At 45.9% G+C, this 17,929-nt stretch overlaps 1 protein-coding gene across 1 annotated transcript in view; it reads right to left on the minus strand.

The window, feature by feature from the left end:
- Positions 1-2,876: 2,876 nt before the first annotated feature.
- tmtc1 (transmembrane O-mannosyltransferase targeting cadherins 1) overlaps positions 2,877-17,929 on the minus strand; it is a 269,539-nt gene continuing 254,486 nt past the window's right edge. The window contains exons 18-19 of the mRNA XM_070901685.1: positions 5,271-5,348; positions 2,877-4,635 (exon numbers count right to left, since the gene is read on the minus strand). Coding sequence (XP_070757786.1) covers positions 4,474-4,635; positions 5,271-5,348 — 240 coding nt within the window. The 3' untranslated portion in view covers positions 2,877-4,473. The remainder of the gene's footprint in view (positions 4,636-5,270; positions 5,349-17,929) is intronic.

Here is a 17,929-nt window from a genome sequence, read left to right on the forward strand (position 1 = left end):
ACAGTTTGTAGGAAAATCTACCAATGCAGGAGCAGTTCTTACAGAATACCCTGTGCAATCTCCAGCCTCCTTCAAATCTGATGGAATTATCAATAAACGGCAGCAAATTGTTATCAGCAGTGAGATAGGGTCCAGCAATTGGACACTGGGATAATGTCCAGCAATTGGACACTGGGATAGAACATAAGAAATAAGAGCAGAAGTAGGCCGTTCGACCCCTCAAGCCTGCTCCACCATTCAATAAGATCATGACTGACCTTCCACACAAACTCCACTTTCCTGTCCTATCCTCATATCCCTTGATTCCTGTAGTGTCTAAAAGTCTTGAATATATTCATCGACTAAGCAGCCACAGCCCTCTGGGGTAGGGGATTCACAGCCATCTAACTGAAGAAATTTCTCCACACCGTAGTCCTAAATGGCCAACCTCATATCCTGAAACTATGACACCTATTTCTAGACTCTCCAGCCTGAGGAAACAGCCTCTTAGCATACACTCTGTCAAGCCCTCTAAAAATGTTATAAGATTCAATGATATCACCCCTCATTCTTCTACACTCCAGAGAACCAGTGGATGTAGTGTATTTGGACTTCCAGAAGACATTTGACAAGGTGCCACATAAAAGGTTACTGCACAAGATAAAAGTTCACGGGGTTGGGGGTAATATATTAGCATGGATAGAGGATTGGCTAAATAACAGAGAACAGAGAGTTGGGATAAATGGTTCATTCTCTGGTTGGAAACCAGTAACTAGTGGGATGCCGCAGGGATCAGTGCTGGGAGCCCAACTATTTACAATCTATATTAACGACTTGGAAGAAGGGACTGAGTGTAACGTAGCCAAGTTTGCTGATGATACAAAGATGGCAGGAAAAGCAATGTGTGAGGAGGACACAACACATTTACAAAAGGACACAGACAGGCTAAGTGAGTGGGCAAAAATTTGGCAGATGGAGTATAATGTCACACTTTCTTTGGCAGAAAAAAAATCAAAGAGCAAGTTATTATTTAAATCGAGAAAGATTGCAAAGTGCCGCAGTACAGCGGGACCTGGGGTACTTGTGCATGAAACACAAAAGGATAGTATACAGGTACAGCAAGTGATCAGGAAGGCCAATGGTATCTTGGCCTTTATTGCAAAGGGGATGGAGTATAAAAGCAGGGAAGTCTTATTACAGCTATATAAGGTATTGGTGAGGCCACACCTGGAATACTGCGTGCAGTTTTGGCTTCCATATTTACGAAAGGATATACTTGCTTTGGAGGCAGTTCAGAGAAGGTTCACCAGGTTGATTCCGGGGATGAGGGGGTTTGACTTATGAGGAAAAGTTGAGTAGGTTGGGCCTCTACTTATTGGAATTCAGAAGAATGAGAGGTGATCTTATCGAAACATATAAGATTATGAGGGGGCTTGACAAGGTGGATGCAGAGAGGATGTTTCCACTGATGGGGGAGACTAGAACTTGAGGGCACAATCTTAGAATAAGGGGCCGCCCATTTAAAACTGAGATGAGGAGGAATTTCTTCTCTCAGAGGATTGTAAATCTATGGAATTTGCTGCCTGAGAGAGCAGTGGAAGCTGGGACATTGATTAAATTTAAGACAGAAACAGACAGTTTCTTAAACGATAAGGGGTTATGGGGAGCGGGCGGGGAAGTGGAGCTGAGTCCATGATCAGATCAGCCATGATCTTATTGAATGGCGGAGCAGGCTCGAGGGGGCGTATGGCTTACTCCTGTTTCTATTTCTTATCTTCTTATGTTCTACTCAATCTCTCCTCATAGGACAACCCACTCATCCCAGGAATCAATCTAGTGAACTTTAGTTGCACCCCCTCAGAGGCACGTATATCCTTCCTTAGGTAAAGAGACCAAAACTGCACACAATACTCCAGATGTGGTCTCACCAAAGCCCTATGTAATTGCAGCAAGACTTTCTTACTCTTATACTCCAACCCCCTTGCAATAAAGGCTAACATACCATTTGCTTCCTAATTGCTTGCTGTGACTGCATATTAACTTTCTGTGATTTGTGTACAAGGACCGTAAAATCCCTCTGAATACCAACATTTATTAGTCTTTCACCTTTTAAAAAATCTTTTGCTTTTCCATTCTTCCTACCAAGGTGACTAATTTCACACTTCCCCACATTGTACTCCATCTGCCACCTTAATCGGTTTATATCCCTTTGCAGCCTCTCTACATCCTCCTCATAGCATACTTTCCCACCTAGAGTCCAGTGATTGAACAGTTTGATCTGCTTTTATCACAAATTAAAAAACAATCTAATTTGGAATGTAAGGTAAATCTGCAGAGAACATCAATGGTTTATAATTATGCACATCAGGTAAATTCAATGTGGTGACACAATTAGCTTTGCATTATTTTCATAAATTTATTTTTAAAATGTTTTTCACATAATGGATTTAAACACAAGGTTTGTGAGGTATTATAGTGCATCATACTCCCAACTGATGGATAGAAACAGTCAAATTCCTGTAAGAATGGTGAATTAGACACTAATCTGTCACCTCTATGTGCCAGGTACAAATCCCCAAACTGATGGGATGAAAAGCCGCTTCAGTGTGCCACCCACAGGGGGCTCACCTGAAATGAGAGCTCGCAATTCCAATTCAGTTCCCATAGGGCCTTCGCACAGTTAAAGTTCCCTACCCTGTGACACTTCTCATTTCAATTTTATAAAATGTTTGCATTTAAAATCAACAGGCTCATTGCATATAATGAGCACCAACACTTCATTATCTTGTCTATACATATAGCAATAATGAAATATATTATAGTTTTAATACTTAGTATTCATAAATAAATTATAGATTTTATGTAAAAATAGAGATACTAAAAACATGTTTGCAGTAGAACTGGAGTTTGGATGGCAGGAATCATAGGTCACAAATTTTAGATTAAATAAGAAATCTAAACGCTGCTCGACCCCACAATAGTCATTTGTTCACCTACCAAATGATTAATTTTTCGATCGTTGCCACATTGATCTTATTGCAATGCTAAGATTTCGAGTTGTGCTTTTGTACAAATGCCCGATTTGACTCCTGAAAGATTTGCGTGGATTTGTAGAACAGAGCGGGAGGGTCTGAGGTACCAAATGAGCGTGGTGAGGGTCTGTGAGGGGAACAGGCCAGTGGCTGGGTAGGCCGGGCGAGGGAGGGAGGGAGGGAGGTAGGATATGAGATGTGGAGGAGAAAGTCCTGCTGTCAGGAGCCGACAGGGTCCTCGGGCATTGTTTAATTAGGGAATTGACATCTGCCGTGTCATAATGCCATGACTAAGCTGTGCCAGCAAGATCAGTTATAATGATCAGCAAGTACAAACCAAATTTTAAAGGGCTGCTCACAGACTGAGCATTGTTACCATGTAAATTAAGTGATGTCATGCCATATCCTAATTTTTCTATCGCCAGCACTTTAGAGAGATGTGGCAACAAAGTCTTGATTACTATGGGATGTTCCTAATGCTCTAATATCTAAAAGAAACCCATTAGCATTGATCTTTCCCCCCTTGCACTGCCATCTGTCCTCACACTGACGTTAAACCAATGACCTACAAAGGGTCAAAGATCACGGGATCAGGTAAACGCACTCCAATCCATGGGTAACATTTTCACAGAGCCTGCACAGGAAGCGGACTCTTCGAGTCTACCTATTTTTACTTATCTTGCTCTTAAATGAAACATGCCCTTTCTGCTTGCATGGGTTTGTGTTCTGTCTCTCGTTCGATTATGAATCTCATGTCAAACATTTCCTCCGTGTTAATTTTTCCCCTGACAAGAAACGATCTTGATTTTCAGAGGATAAACACAGGCACGCTGTACATTGTGATTTATATCAAATGCCTTGTAATGTTGTGCTTCGGATGAGCTTTGATGCTGCATGCAACTCGTTTTTATACACACTCAAAGGCCCAGTAAGATTGGCCTACACCAAGGGGTAGAAAGCTCCTGTTGATCAGCTTGCTTTTATACGGACAGGAGCGAAGGGACCTACCGTGGAAATCTTTGTTTTAACTAGTTTTGACTATTTGATAGATTTTTTAAAAAGTGTGTTGACACCTTGGAATCATTGGTGGCTGCTTTAAGTCATTTTGGACTAATAAATTAAGTTTTGTCAGAATTCGCCACATGTAAAACACAAGAAAAAATGTTGGGGGGGGGGGGTAACTCTTTGGGATCAAAGGTGGCAGCAAATAATGGAAAGAGTTGAATAAATGAACCCAAGAGGCTGGAGAAGCTGCAATTCCCAATTGCAAAGCAAGTTTTTGAGCGTGGATCAGTCTCAGCAACTATTGGCTGTGACACCGCATTCACAATCAACAGTTCTTGCTTTTCTTCACAGTAGAAAGATTCCTTTGTCGCTTCAGTCTTCCGGGACTCTACCAGAACCAAAGTACTTTTTCCCTCTTGCTGTGTCCTGTGAAAGTCAAGAGCAAGCCTTTCCTCTGTCACCTTGTGCTTGGGTCATGAGAGCTCTGGTCACCCCTTCTCTCTCCTTGCAATCTCTTCTCCAAACGGTCCAGTTTGCCGAGGTTTTCTCGCAGAATCTTACTATTCGGTACGAGCTCCAGGGCTTTCTCATAGTACCCACGTGCCGCTATGTAGTCACCCTGTGAGGACATTAAATGAGGACACAGATTAGAATCCAAACTCACACACAAGGAGAAATTGTACTCAGGCACATATTACAAACAGCAAGTAGGCCCAATGTAAGCAAATGATAGACATAATGGGTGATCAGCTTTATTTCCAATCTCAAGCTTTCACCCAATATCACCAGCTCTGAAGTCCCGAATATTAAAGCCTAAGTTTGATATTCAACCTGGGTTCTCACATATTTAACTTACCGCATAGAGCAGCATAGTCGGTTCAACATGGTTATCTAAAACTTTCCCCTAATAAAATCTCACCCAGAGAGGCCGGAGATGCAGAAACTACCACACTGGTGCAGCAGGGGGTGCTCTCCTGAGGTTAAGACTGAGGCAGATTATTAGGCTAGAGTAGAAGAAGCACCTCGCCGAGCTGTACTCAACCTCCCCTCACCCATGAACATCAATATTCGCGCATGCACATACACAAGATAAATCACATTAAGAAGATTTGACGTCGATTCAGCAGGCCTTTAAGACAAGAGAATAACGGATGGGGCACTTGCAGTTTACAAAACACGTATGTTTGATGCAGCTTTATTCAGTTGATTAGATGGCATTGTCAAGTTGAGGTAAAGGACCCTTTTTCTGCTGACCTTTATGTGCCGGATCCCACCCATGTTCATCCAAGCCTGCGACAGATCTGGGCTCAACTCCACCGCCTGCTTGTAACTCTGGATGTTGAAAACAAGAATAAAAAATACAAAACACACATTTCAGAAACAAAGCAAAGAGTTCAAGACATGCAGAATCATCAAAACTGTGAACATTTGGCTTTTCTGTGCATAGCAAGCAGTGACAATGCAGCAATTGACATTTTTTTTCATATTTACAAGTTTACCTGCAAAATGGTTTGCTGGGCAAAATGGCTTAAACTTTTGATTGATAATTGGTGGTGCTGATCTTTGTTAATATTCTTCCCTCCCTCTCCTCCAGCTCATACTGAGGCACTCCCTCACCCACCCACCCACCCACTCTTCTTTCGTGAGTGTAGAAAGGGCTGTACGACTGCGTGGGGCATCACAACTGGGTCTGACCCACTCCTCACCCGATGTCTCCACACTTTCATGTGCCAGTAGGGATAATTGGATAGTGAACAAAAAGTTCTCTCTCTACCCTTAAGCATTGTTGTTGCCTATTTAAGCGTTAAGTCATGACAGGACAGCTCGGTCGCGTGTTATGCTCCTCCTGTACCATGCGGGAAATCAGGGACGACACCAGTGTTCCTGACGACCACGTGTGCGGGAAGTGTGTCTGCCCCCAGCTCCTGACGGACCGCGTTGCGGAGTTGGAGCTGAGGGTGGATTCACTCTGGAGCATCCACGATGCTGAGAATGACGTGAGTAGCACGTGTAGCGAGTTGGTCTTACCGCAGGTGAAGGGTCCACAGCCAGATCGGGAATGGAAGACCAACAGGAAGAGCAGTGCAAGGAAGGTAGTGCAGGGGTCCCCTGTGGTCATCCCCCTGAAAAACAGATTCACTGCATTGAGTACTGTTGAGGGGGATGACTCATCAGGGGAGGGCAGCAGCAGCCAAGTTCATGGCACCGTGGCTGGCTCTGTTGAACAGGAGGGGAGGAAAAAGAATGGGAGAGCGATAGTAATAGGGGATTCAATTGTAAGGGGAATAGATAGGCGTTTCTGCGGCCGCAACCGAGACTCCAGGATGGTATGTTGCCTCCCTGGTGCAAGGGTCAAGGATGTCTCTGAGCGGGTGCAGGACATTCTAAAAAAGGAGGGAGAACAGCCAGTTGTCATGGTCCACATTGGTACCAACGACATAGGTAACAAAAAAAGGGATGAGATCCTACGAAATGAATTTAAGGAGCTAGGAGCTAAATTAAAAAGTAGGACCTCAAAAGTAGTAATCTCGGGATTGCTACCAGTGCCACGTGCTAGTCAGAGTAGGAATCGCAGGATAGCGCAGATGAATAGATGGCTTGAGCAGTGGTGCAGCAGGGAGGGATTCAAATTCCTGGGGCATTGGAACCGGTTCTGGGGAAGGTGGGACCAGTACAAAGCGGACGGTCTGCACCTGGGCAGGACCGGAACCAACGTCCTAGGGGGAGTGTTTGCTAGTGCTGTTGGGGAGGAGTTAAACTAATATGGCAGGGGGATGGGAATCAATGCAGGGAGACAGAGGGAAACAAAAAGGAGACAAAAGCAAAAGACAGAAAGGAGATGAGGAAAAGTGGAGGGCAGAGAAACCCAAGACAAAAAACCAAAAGGGCCACTGTACAGCAAAATTCTAAAAGGAAAAAGGGTGTTAAAAAAACAAGCCTGAAGGCTTTGTGTCTTAATGCAAGGAGTATCCGTAATAAGGTGGATGAATTAACTGTGCAAATAGATGTTAACAAATATGATGTGATTGGGATTACGGAGACGTGGCTCCAGGATGATCAGGGCTGGGAACTCAACATCCAGAAGTATTCAACATTCAGGAAGGATAGAATAAAAGGAAAAGGAGGTGGGGTAGCATTGCTGGTTAAAGAAGAGATTAATGCAATAGTTAGAATGCACATTAGCTTGGATGATTTGGAATCTATATGGGTAGAACTGCAGAACACCAAAGGGCAAAAAACCTTAGTGGGAGTTGTGTACAGACCTCCAAACAGTAGTAGTAATGTTGGGGAGGGCATCAAACAGGAAATTAGGGGTGCATGCAATAAGGGTGCAGCAGTTATAATGGGTGACTTTAATATGCACATAGATTGGGCTAACCAAACTGGAAGCAATACAGTGGAGGAGGATTTCCTGGAGTGCATAAGGGATGGTTTTCTATACCAATATGTCGAGGAACCAACTAGGGGAGGCCATCTTAGACTGGGTGTTGTGTAATGAGAGAGGATTAATTAGCATTACCGTTGTGCGAGGCCCCTTGGGGAAGAGTGGCCATAATATGGTGGAATTCTGCATTAGGATGGAGAATGAAACAGTTAATTCAGAGACCATGGTCCAGAACTTAAAGAAGGGTAACTTTGAAGTTATGAGGCGTGAATTAGCTAGGATTGATTGGCGAATGATATTTAAGGGGTTGACTGTGGATGGGCAATGGCAGACACTGAGAGACCGCATGGATGAACTACAACAATTGTACATTCCTGTCTGTCGTAAAAATAAAAAAGGGAAGGTGGATCAACCGTGGCTATCAAAGGAAATCAGGGATAGTATTAAAGCCAAGGAAGTGGCATACAAATTGGCCAGAAATAGCAGTGAACCCGGAGACTGGGAGAAATTTAGAACTCAGCAGAGGAGGACAAAGGGTTTGATTAGGGCAGGGAAAATGGAGTACGAGAAGAAGCTTGCAGAGAACATTAAGACGGATTGCAAAAGTTTCTATAGATATGTAAAGAGAAAAAGGTTAGTAAAGACCAACGTAGGTCCCCTGCAGTCAGAATCAGGGGAAGTCATAACGGGGAACAAAGAAATGGCGAACCAATTGAACAAGTACTTTGGTTCGGTATTCAGTAAGGAGGACACAAACAACCTTCCGGATATAAGAAGGGTCAGAGGGTCTAGTAAGGAGGAGGAACTGAGGGAAATCCTTATTAGTCGGGAAATTGTGTTGGGGAAATTAATGGGATTGAAGGCCGATAAATCCCCAGGGCCTGATGGACTGCATCCCAGAGTACTTAAGGAGGTGGCCTTGGAAATAGCGGATGCATTGACAGTCATTTTCCAACATTCCATAGACTCTGGATCAGTTCCGATCAAGTGGAGGGTAGCCAATGTAACCCCACTTTTTAAAAAAGGAGGGAGAGAGAAAACAGGGAATTATAGACCGGTCAGCCTGACCTCAGTAGTGGGTAAAATGATGGAATCAATTATTAAGGATGTCATAGCAGTGCATCTGGAAAATGGTGACATGATAGGTCCAAGTCAGCATGGATTTGTGAAAGGGAAATCATGCTTGACAAATCTTCTAAAAAATTTTTGAGGATGTTTCCAGTAGAGTGGACAAGGGAGAACCAGTTGATGTGGTATATTTGGACTTTCAGAAGGTTTTCGACAAGGTCCCACACAAAAGATTAATGTGCAAAGTTAAAGCCCTTGGGATTGGGGATAGTGTGCTGACATGGATTGAGAACTGGTTGTCAGACAGGAAGCAAAGAGTAGGAGTAAATGGGTACTTTTCAGAATGGCAGGCGGTGACTAGTGGGGTACCGCAAGGTTCTGTGCTGGGGCCCCAGCTGTTTACACTGTACATTAATGATTTAGACGAGGGGATTAAATGTAGCATCTCCAAATTTGCGGATGACACTAAGTTGGGTGGCAGTGTGAGCTGCGAGGAGGATGCTATGAGGCTGCAGAGCGACTTGGATAGGTTAGGTGAGTGGGCAAATGCATGGCAGATGAAGTATAATGTGGATAAATGTGAGGTTATCCACTTTGGTGGTAAAAACAGAGAGACAGACTATTTCCTGGTGACAGATTAGGAAAAGGGGAGGTGCAACGAGACCTGGGTGTCATGGTACATCAGTCATTGAAGGTTGGCATGCAGGTAAAGCAGGCGGTTTAGAAAGCTAATGGCATGTTGGCCTTCATAGCGAGGGGATTTGAGTACAGGGGCAGGGAGGTGTTGCTACAGTTGTACAGGGCATTGGTGAGGCCACACCTGGAGTATTGTGTACAGTTTTGGTCTCCTAACCTGAGGAAGGACATTGAGGAAGTGCAGCGAAGGTTCACCAGACTGATACCCGGGATGGCGGGACTGACCTATCAAGAAAGACTGGATCAACTGGGCTTGTATTCACTGGAGTTCAGAAGAATGAGAGGGGACCTCATAGAAACGTTTAAAATTCTGATGGGTTTCGACAGGTTAGATGCAGGAAGAATGTTCCCAATGTTGGGGAAGTCCAGAACCAGGGGTCACAGTCTAAGGATAAGGGGTAAGCCATTTAGGACCGAGATGAGGAGGAACTTCTTCACCCAGAGAGTGGTGAACCTGTGGAATTCTCTACCACAGAAAGTTGTTGAGGCCAATTCACTAAATATATTCAAAAAAGAGTTAGATGCAGTCCTTACTACTAAGGGGATCAAGGGGTATGGTGAGAAAGCAGGAATGGGGTACTGAAGTTGCATGTTCAGCCTTGAACTCATTGAATGGCGGTGCAGGCTAGAAGGGCCGAATGGCCTACTCCTGCACCTATTTTCTATGTTTCTACCCCAGGGGTGTAATCAGGCCAATTGTTCACAGTTTGACGGCCAATTTGGGGAAGATTTCTCTTACATCACCGAGCAACTATCCTTTAGTAAGGTGTCAGCCAGTGGCTGTGATTCATGCATCAGAATCATGAGGTCATGGGTTCAAGCTTCACTCCAGAGACCTCAGCACGATATCTAGGGAAGTACTGAAGGAGTGCTACACTGTCGGAAATACTGGCTTTTGGATGAGACACCTGCACTCATGGGTGGAGCTAACTATCGACCAGTTATCCTAACATCTGTCGTTGGGAAAATGCTGGAGTCCATTATTAAGGAAGCAGTAGCGGGACATTTGGAAAAGCCTAATTCAATCAAGCAAAGTCAGCATGGTTTTATGAAAGGGAAATCATGTTTGACAAATTTGCTGGAGCTCTTTGAAGATGTAACGAGCAGGGAAAGGAGGAACCAGTGGATGTGGTGTATTTAGATTTCCAGAAGGCATTAGATACGGTGCCAATAAAAGGTTACTGCACAAAAGAGGGAGCAGAGAGGGAGCAGCATTGCGAGAGGAGGTCGGCGGCTGAGAGCGAGCAGCGGCAGAGAGGGAGCAGCATCGCGAGGGGAGGTCAGCGGGTGAGCGGGACTACAAAGGACGGGGGCTGAGTGCGAGCAGCGGCAGAGAGAGAGCAGCATCGTGAGGGGAGGTCGGTGGGTGAGCGGGACTACAAGGGCGGCGGCTGAGAGTGAGCGGCGGCAGAGAGCGAGCGGTATTGTGAGAGGAGGTCGGTGAGTGAGCGGAACTGCAAGGGCGGCGGCTGAGAGTGAGCGGCGGCAGAGAGCGAGCGGTATTGTGAGAGGAGGTCGGTGGGTGAGCGGGACTACAAAGGGCAGCAGCTGAGAGCGAGCGGCGGCAAGAGGGAGCAGCTAGCTTCAGCTGCAGCAGAGGCGGGTAGTAAACAAAGAAGCAAAATGTAATCGAGATGCGACGTCACAGCCGAGAGGGTAAGTGATTGGCTGGCTGATTGGCGAGTAGTTTTTTCCTTTTCTTTATCCTTTTTTCTTTTTCTCTTCAGTTGGAAACCTTTGTCATCATTGCCAAATTAAATAAATTAAGTAATTTAAGGGTTAAGCCATTCCAGTTGAGCACAGCGCCATGCCATGCTCCTCCTGTGCTATGTGGGAAATCAGGGACACTACCAGTGTCCCTGACAACTTCATGTGCAGGAAGTGTGTCCTGCTGCAGTTCCTGACCTACCGCATTGCGGCACTGGAGCTGTGCATGGATTCACTCTGGAGCATCCGCGATGCTGAGGATGTCGTGAATAGCACATTTAGTGCGTTGGTCACACCGCAGGCAAAGGTTACAAAGGCAGAGAGGGAATAGGTGACCAGCAGGAAGAGCAGTAGAAGGAAGGTAGTGCAGGGGTACCCTGTGGTCATCCCCCTTAAAAACAGATACACCGTTTTGGGTATTGTTGGGGGGAGGGGGATGACTCATCAGGGGAGGGCAGCAGCAGCCAAGTTCATGGTACCATGGCTGGCTCTGCTGCACAGGAGGGCAGGGAAAAGAGTGGGAGAGCTATAGTGTTAAGGGATTCTATTGTAAGGAGAATAGATAGGCATTTCTGCAGTTGCAACCGAGACTCCAGGATGGTATGTTGCCTCCCTGGTGCAAGGGTCAAGGATGTCTTGGAGCGGCTGCAGGATATTTTGGAGGGGGAGGGTGAACAGCCAGTTGTCATGGTGCATATAGGTACCAACGATATAGGTAAAAAACGGGATGAAGTCCTACAATCTGAATTTAGGGAGCTAGGAGTTAAATTAAAAAGCAAGACCTCAAAGGTAGTAATCTCAGGATTGCTACCAGTGCCACGTGTTAGACAGAGTAGAAATAGCAGGATAGCCAAGATGCATACGTGGCTTGAGGAGTGGTGCAGGAGGGAGGGATTCAAATTCCTGGGACATTGGAACCGGTTCTGAGGGAGGTGGGACCAGTACAACCCAGATGGTCTGCACCTGGGCAGGACCGGAACCAATGTCCGAGGGGAGTGTTTGCTCGTGCTGTTGGGGAAGGGTTAAACTAATATGGCAGGGGGTTGGGAACCTATGAAGGGAGACATAGGGAAATAAAATGGGGGCAGAAGCAAAAGATAAAAAGAAGAAAAGTAAAAGTGGAGGACAGAGAAACCCAAGGCAAAAATCACAAAGGGCCACATTACAGCAAAATTCTGAAGGGACAAAGTGTGTTAAAAAGAGGAGCCAGACGGCTCTGTGCCTCAATGCGAGGAGTATTCGTAATAAGGTGGACGAATTAACCGTGCAGGCAGCTATTAACGAATATGATATAGTTGGGATTACAGAGACATGGCTCCAGGGTGACCAAGACTGGGAATTCAACATCCAGGGGTATTCAACATTCAGGAAGGATAGACAGAAAGGAAGAGGAGGTGGGGTAGCGTTGCTGGTTAAAGAGGAAATTAACACAATAGTAAGGAAGGACATTAGCTTGGATGATGTGGAATCTGTATGGGTAGAGATGCGGAATACCAAGAGGCAGAAAACGCTAGTGGGAGTTGTGTACAGACCACCAAACAGTAGTAGTAAGGTTGGGGATAGCATCAAACAAGAAATTAGGGATGCGTGCAATAAAGGTACAGCAGTTATCATGGGCGACTTTAATCTACATATAGATTGGGCTAACCAAAGTGGGTAGCAATACAGTGGAGGAGGATTTCCTGGAGTGTATTATGGATGGTTTTCTAGACCAATATGTCGAGGAAACAACTCGAGGGCTGGCCATCCTAGACTGGGTGATGTGTAATAAGAAAGGACTAATTAGCAATCTTGTTGTGCGAGACCCCTTGGGGAAGAGTGACCATGATATGGTAGAATTCTTTATTAAGATGGAGAGTGACACAGTTAATTCAGAGACTGGGGTCCTGAACTTAAGGAAAGGCAGCTTTGATAGTATAAGACGTGAATTGGCTTGAATAGACTGGCGAATAATACTTAAAGGGTTGACGGTGGATAGGCAATGGCAGACATTTAAATATCACATGGATGAACTTCGACAATTGTACATCCCTGTCTGGAGTAAAAATAAAAAGGGGAAGGTGGCTCAACCGTGGCTAAGAAGGGAAATTAGGGATAGTGTTAAATCCAAGGAAGAGGCATATAAATTGGCCACAAAAAGCAGCAAATCTGAGGATTGGGAGAAATTTAGAATCCAGCAGAAGAGGACAAAGTGTTTAATTAGGAGGGGTAAAATGGAGTATGAGAGGAAGCTTGCTGGGAACATAAAAACTGACTTCAAAAGCTTCTATAGATATGTGAAGAGAAAGAGATTAGTGAAGACAAACATAGGTCCCTTGCAGTCTGAATCAGGTGAATTTATAATGGGGAAAAGAGAAATGGCAGACCAATTCAACAAATACTTTGGTTCTGTCTTCACGAAGGAGGAACTAAAGGAAATGCTTATTAGTCAGGAAATTGTGTTCGGGAAATTGATGGGATTGAAGGCCGATAAATCACCAGGGCCTGATAGTCTGCATCCCAGAGTACTTAAGGAAGTGGCCCCAGAAATAGTGGATGCATTGGTGATCATTTTCCAACAGTCTATCAACTCTAGATCAGTTCCTATGGACTGGAAGGTAGCTCATGTAACACCACTTTTTTAAAAAGGAGGGAGAGAGAAAACGGGGAATTATAGACCGGTTAGCCTGACATCGGTAATGAGGAAAATGTTGGAATCAATTATTAAAGATGAAATAGCAGCGCATTTGGAAAGCAGTGACAGGATCGGTCCAAGTCAGCATGGATTTATGAAAAAGAAATCATGCTTGACAAATCTTCTGGAATGTTTTTAGAATGTAACTAATAGAGTGGACAAGGGAGAACCAGTGGATGTGGTGTATTTGGACTTTCAAAAAGCTTTTGACAAGGTCCCACACAAGAGATTGTTGTGCAAAATTAAAGCACATGGTATTGGGGGTAATGTATTGACGTGGATAGAGAACTAGTTGGCAGACAGGAAGCAGAGAGTCGGGATAAACGGGTCCTTTTCAGAATGGCAGGCACTGACTAGTGGGGTGCCGCAGGGCTCAGTGCTGGGACCCCAGCTATTTACAATATTCATCAATGATTTAGATGAAGGAATTGAGTGTAATATCTCCAAGTTTGCAGATGATACAAAGCTGGGTGGCAGTGTGAGCTGTGAGGAGGACGCGAAGAGGCTGCAGGGTGACTTGGACACGTTAGGTGAGTGGGCAAATGTATAATGTGGATAAATGTGAGGTTATCCACTTTGGTGGCAAAAACGTGAAGGCAGATTATTATCTGAATGGCGGCAGATTAGGAAAAGGGGAGGTGCAACGAGACCTGGGTGTCATGGTACATCAGTCATTGAAAGTTGGCATGCAGGTACAGCAGGCGGTGAAAAAGGCAAATAGCATGTTGGCCTTCATAGCTAGGGGATTTGAGTATAGGAGTGGGGAGGTCTTACTGCAGTTGTACAGGGCTTTGGTGAGGCCTCACGTGGAATATTGTGTTCCGTTTTGGTCTCCTAATCTGAGGAAGGACATTCTTGCTATTGAGGGAGTGCAGCAAAGGTTCACCAGATTGATTCCCGGGATGGCAGGACTGACATATGAGGAGAGACTGGATCGACTGGGCCTATAATCACTGGAGTTTAGAAGAATCAGAGGGGATCTCATAGAAACATATAAAATTCTGATGGGACTGGACAGGTTAGATGCAAGAAGAATGTTCCTGATGTTGGGGAAGTCCAGAACCAGGGGTCACAGTCTAAGGATAAGTGGTAAGCCATTTAGGACCGAGATGAGGAGAAACTTCTTCACTCAGAGTTGTGAACCTGTGGAATTCTCTACCGCAGAGAGCTGTTGATGCCACTTCGTCAGATATATTCAAGAGGGAGTTAGATATGGCCATTATGGCTGAAGGGATCAAGGGGTATGGAGAGAAAGCAGGAATGCATACTGAGGTGAATGATCAGCCATGATCTTATTGAATGATGGTGCAGGCTCGAAGGGCCGAATGGCCGACTCCTGCACCTATTTTTCTATGTTTCTAAAATAAAAGCTCACGGGGTTAGGAGTAATATGTTAGCATACATAGAAGATTGGCTAACTAACAGAAAACAGAGAATCGGGATGAATGGGTCATTTTCCGGTTGGCAAACAGTGACTAGTGGGGTGCCGCAGGTGTCGAGTCCTCAGCTATTTACAATCTATATTAATGACTTGGATGAAGGGACAGAGTGTAATGTAGCAAAGTTTGCTGCTGATACAAAGATGGGTGGGAAAGCAAATTGTGAGGAGGACACAAAAAATCCACAAAGGGATTTCGACAGGCTAAGTGAGTGGGCAAAAATTTGGCAGATGGAGTATAATGTGGGAAAATGTGAGGTTATCCACTTTAGTAGAAATAATAGAAAAGCAAATTATAATTTAAATGGAGAAAAATTGCAAAGTGCTGCAGTACAAAGGGACCAAGAGGTCCTTGTGCATGAAACACAAAAAGTTACTGTGCAGATACAGCAAGTAATCAGGAAGGCAAATGGAATGTTGGCCTTTATTGCAAGGGGGATAGAGTATAAAAACAGAGAAATTTTGCTCCAACTGTACAGGGTATTGGTGAGGCCACACCTGGAGTACTGCGTACAGTTTTGGTCTCCATATTTAAGGAAGGATATACTTGCATTGGAGGCTGTTCAGAGAAGGTTCACTAGGTTGATTCTGGAGATGAGGGGGTTGACTTATGAAGATAAGTTGAGTGGGTTGGGCCTATACTCATTGGAGTTCAGAAGAATGAGAGGTGATCTTATTGAAACTTATAAGATAATGAGGGGGCTCGACAAGGTGAAAGCAGGGAGGATATTTCCACTCATAGGGGAAACTAAAACTAGGGAACATTGTCTTAGAATAAGGGGCCTGCCATTTAAAACTGAGATGAAGAGAAATTTCTTCTCTCAGAGGGTTGTAAATCTATGGAATTCTCTGCCCCATTGAATATATTTAAGGTGGAGATAGACAGGTTTTTGAGCAATAAGGGAGTAAAGGATTATGGGGAGCGGGCGGGGAAGTGGAGCTGAGTCCATGATCAGATCAGCCATGATCTTATTGAATGGCGGAGCAGGCTTGAGGGGCCAAATGGCCGACTCCTACTCCGATTTCTTATGTTCTTATGAGGTAGAAGATCCCATGACACTATTTTGAAGAATAGCAGGGGAGTTATCCCCGGTGTCCTGGCCAATATTTATCCCTCAATCAACATCAATAAAACAGATTATCTGGTCATTATCACATTGCTGTTTGTGGGATCTTGCTGTGCGCAAATTGGCTAACACATTTCCTACGCTACAACAGTGACTACACTTCAAAAAGTACTTAATTCACTGTAAAGCGCTTTGCGACATCCCAAGGCTCAGAACGGCGCTATATAAATGCAAGTTCTTTCTTTTAGTAGTAATCGCACCTGTACTGCCTGTGTTTAGAATTTAATTACCGAAGCTGTTTCATTGGGCCCAAGTTTCCACATGATTTGCGCCTGATTTTTAGGAGCAACTGGTGGAGAACGGACTATCTTAGAAATCGCAATTCTCCACATTTTTTTTTTTCTGCAGTTCTAGTCAGGTAGAACAGTTCTACTTTGGAACAGAATTTTTTCTTCAAAAGGGGGCGTGTCCTGCCACTGACGCCTGATTTGAAAGTTTCCACAGTGAAAACGTACTCCAAACTAAAGTAGAATGGAGCAAGTGAAGATTTTTGTAGAACTGAAAAAACCTGTTCTACACATTAAAAAATCAGGCACAGGTTACAAATTAGGCGCCCAGAACGAGGTGGGGGGGGAGGGGAAGTCATTAAATTCTATAATAAATCCTTATTTATACTTATACAAATATTATACAAATAAATCCAACCTGAATAAACATTTATAAGCAAACAAAAGATGAAATAAACCATCTTCCTACCTGTGTGAAAGTGCTTCAGGCAGGCCTTTCGGGACCGAAGGCTGAACGGGCCGGCCCGAGACTTCGGGCAGGGCCCGTCCCCAGCACCAGATTTACAGGTAGGTGGCGTTGGGTTGGGTCGAGGAGGTTCAGTTCGGTTCGGGGGGGGAGGGGGGGGGAGGTCAGGTCGGATCCAGTCCGGGAGCGGGAGTCGGGTCGGGTCGGGGGGCGGGAGCGCGGGTCGGGTCGGGTCAAGTCGGGGAGGCGGGGAGCGGGAACAGGAGCGCGGGTCGGGTCGGTTTCAGTCGGGGGGGGGGGGGGGGGGGCGGAGCGGGAACAGGAGCTCGGGTCGGGTCGAGTCGGGGAGCGGGAACAGGAGCGGGGGTCAGGTCGGGTCCGGTCCAGTCGGGGAGGCGGGGAGCGGGAACAGGAGCGCGGGTCGGGTCCAGTCGGGGGGGGAGCGGGTGTCGGGTCTGGTCCGGAGGCGGGGGGGGGGGGAAAAGCGGGTGTCGGGTCTGGTCCGGAGGCAGTGGGGGGGGGGGGGGGGGGGAAACGGGTGTTGGGTCTGGTCGGGGAACGGGTGTTGGGTCTGGTCAGGGGGGGAGCAGGAGCTGGCCGTGGGAGGAGCCTTATTCACGCAGCCCCAGTGAGGCCATTCGGCCAGGGCTAGGGGCTGCGTGCTTCGGGCCCCTCCCACACAGTTCGGCACCTGGAGCTACTGCACTTGCGTGCCCACTGTAGCGCGCATGTGCAGAGGTCCTGGCACTGTTTTCAGCGCAGGGACCTGGCTCCGCCCCCCCCACAGCTCGTGCTGGCTGCGCCGAGGGCCAGAGGACCTGCAGGGAGGTGGAGAATACCGAGGATTTTTTTAGGCGCACTTTGTGGCGCGAGAAACGGGCGTCCAGGTCGGGACTGCGCCGTTCTAGGCGCGTGTGGAAACTTGGGCCCATTGTGTCTGCTGCATCTGCAAAGATGCAAATTGGCTGCTCAGCTCCCGACCCGAGACGGCTGGTTTGGTGCAAGCAAAGTATAACTGAACCCTACAGACAAGGCGGCCCAAGCTGAGTTCAGTTTACAGACTTTAGTGAGGGGTGATGTTAGAGGCATAGGGATGACCAAGTATCATCAGCAAACCTGCATTAG

The sequence above is a fragment of the Pristiophorus japonicus genome, chromosome 15 (assembly GCF_044704955.1).
Source record: "Pristiophorus japonicus isolate sPriJap1 chromosome 15, sPriJap1.hap1, whole genome shotgun sequence".
NCBI lineage: Eukaryota > Metazoa > Chordata > Chondrichthyes > Pristiophoridae > Pristiophorus > Pristiophorus japonicus.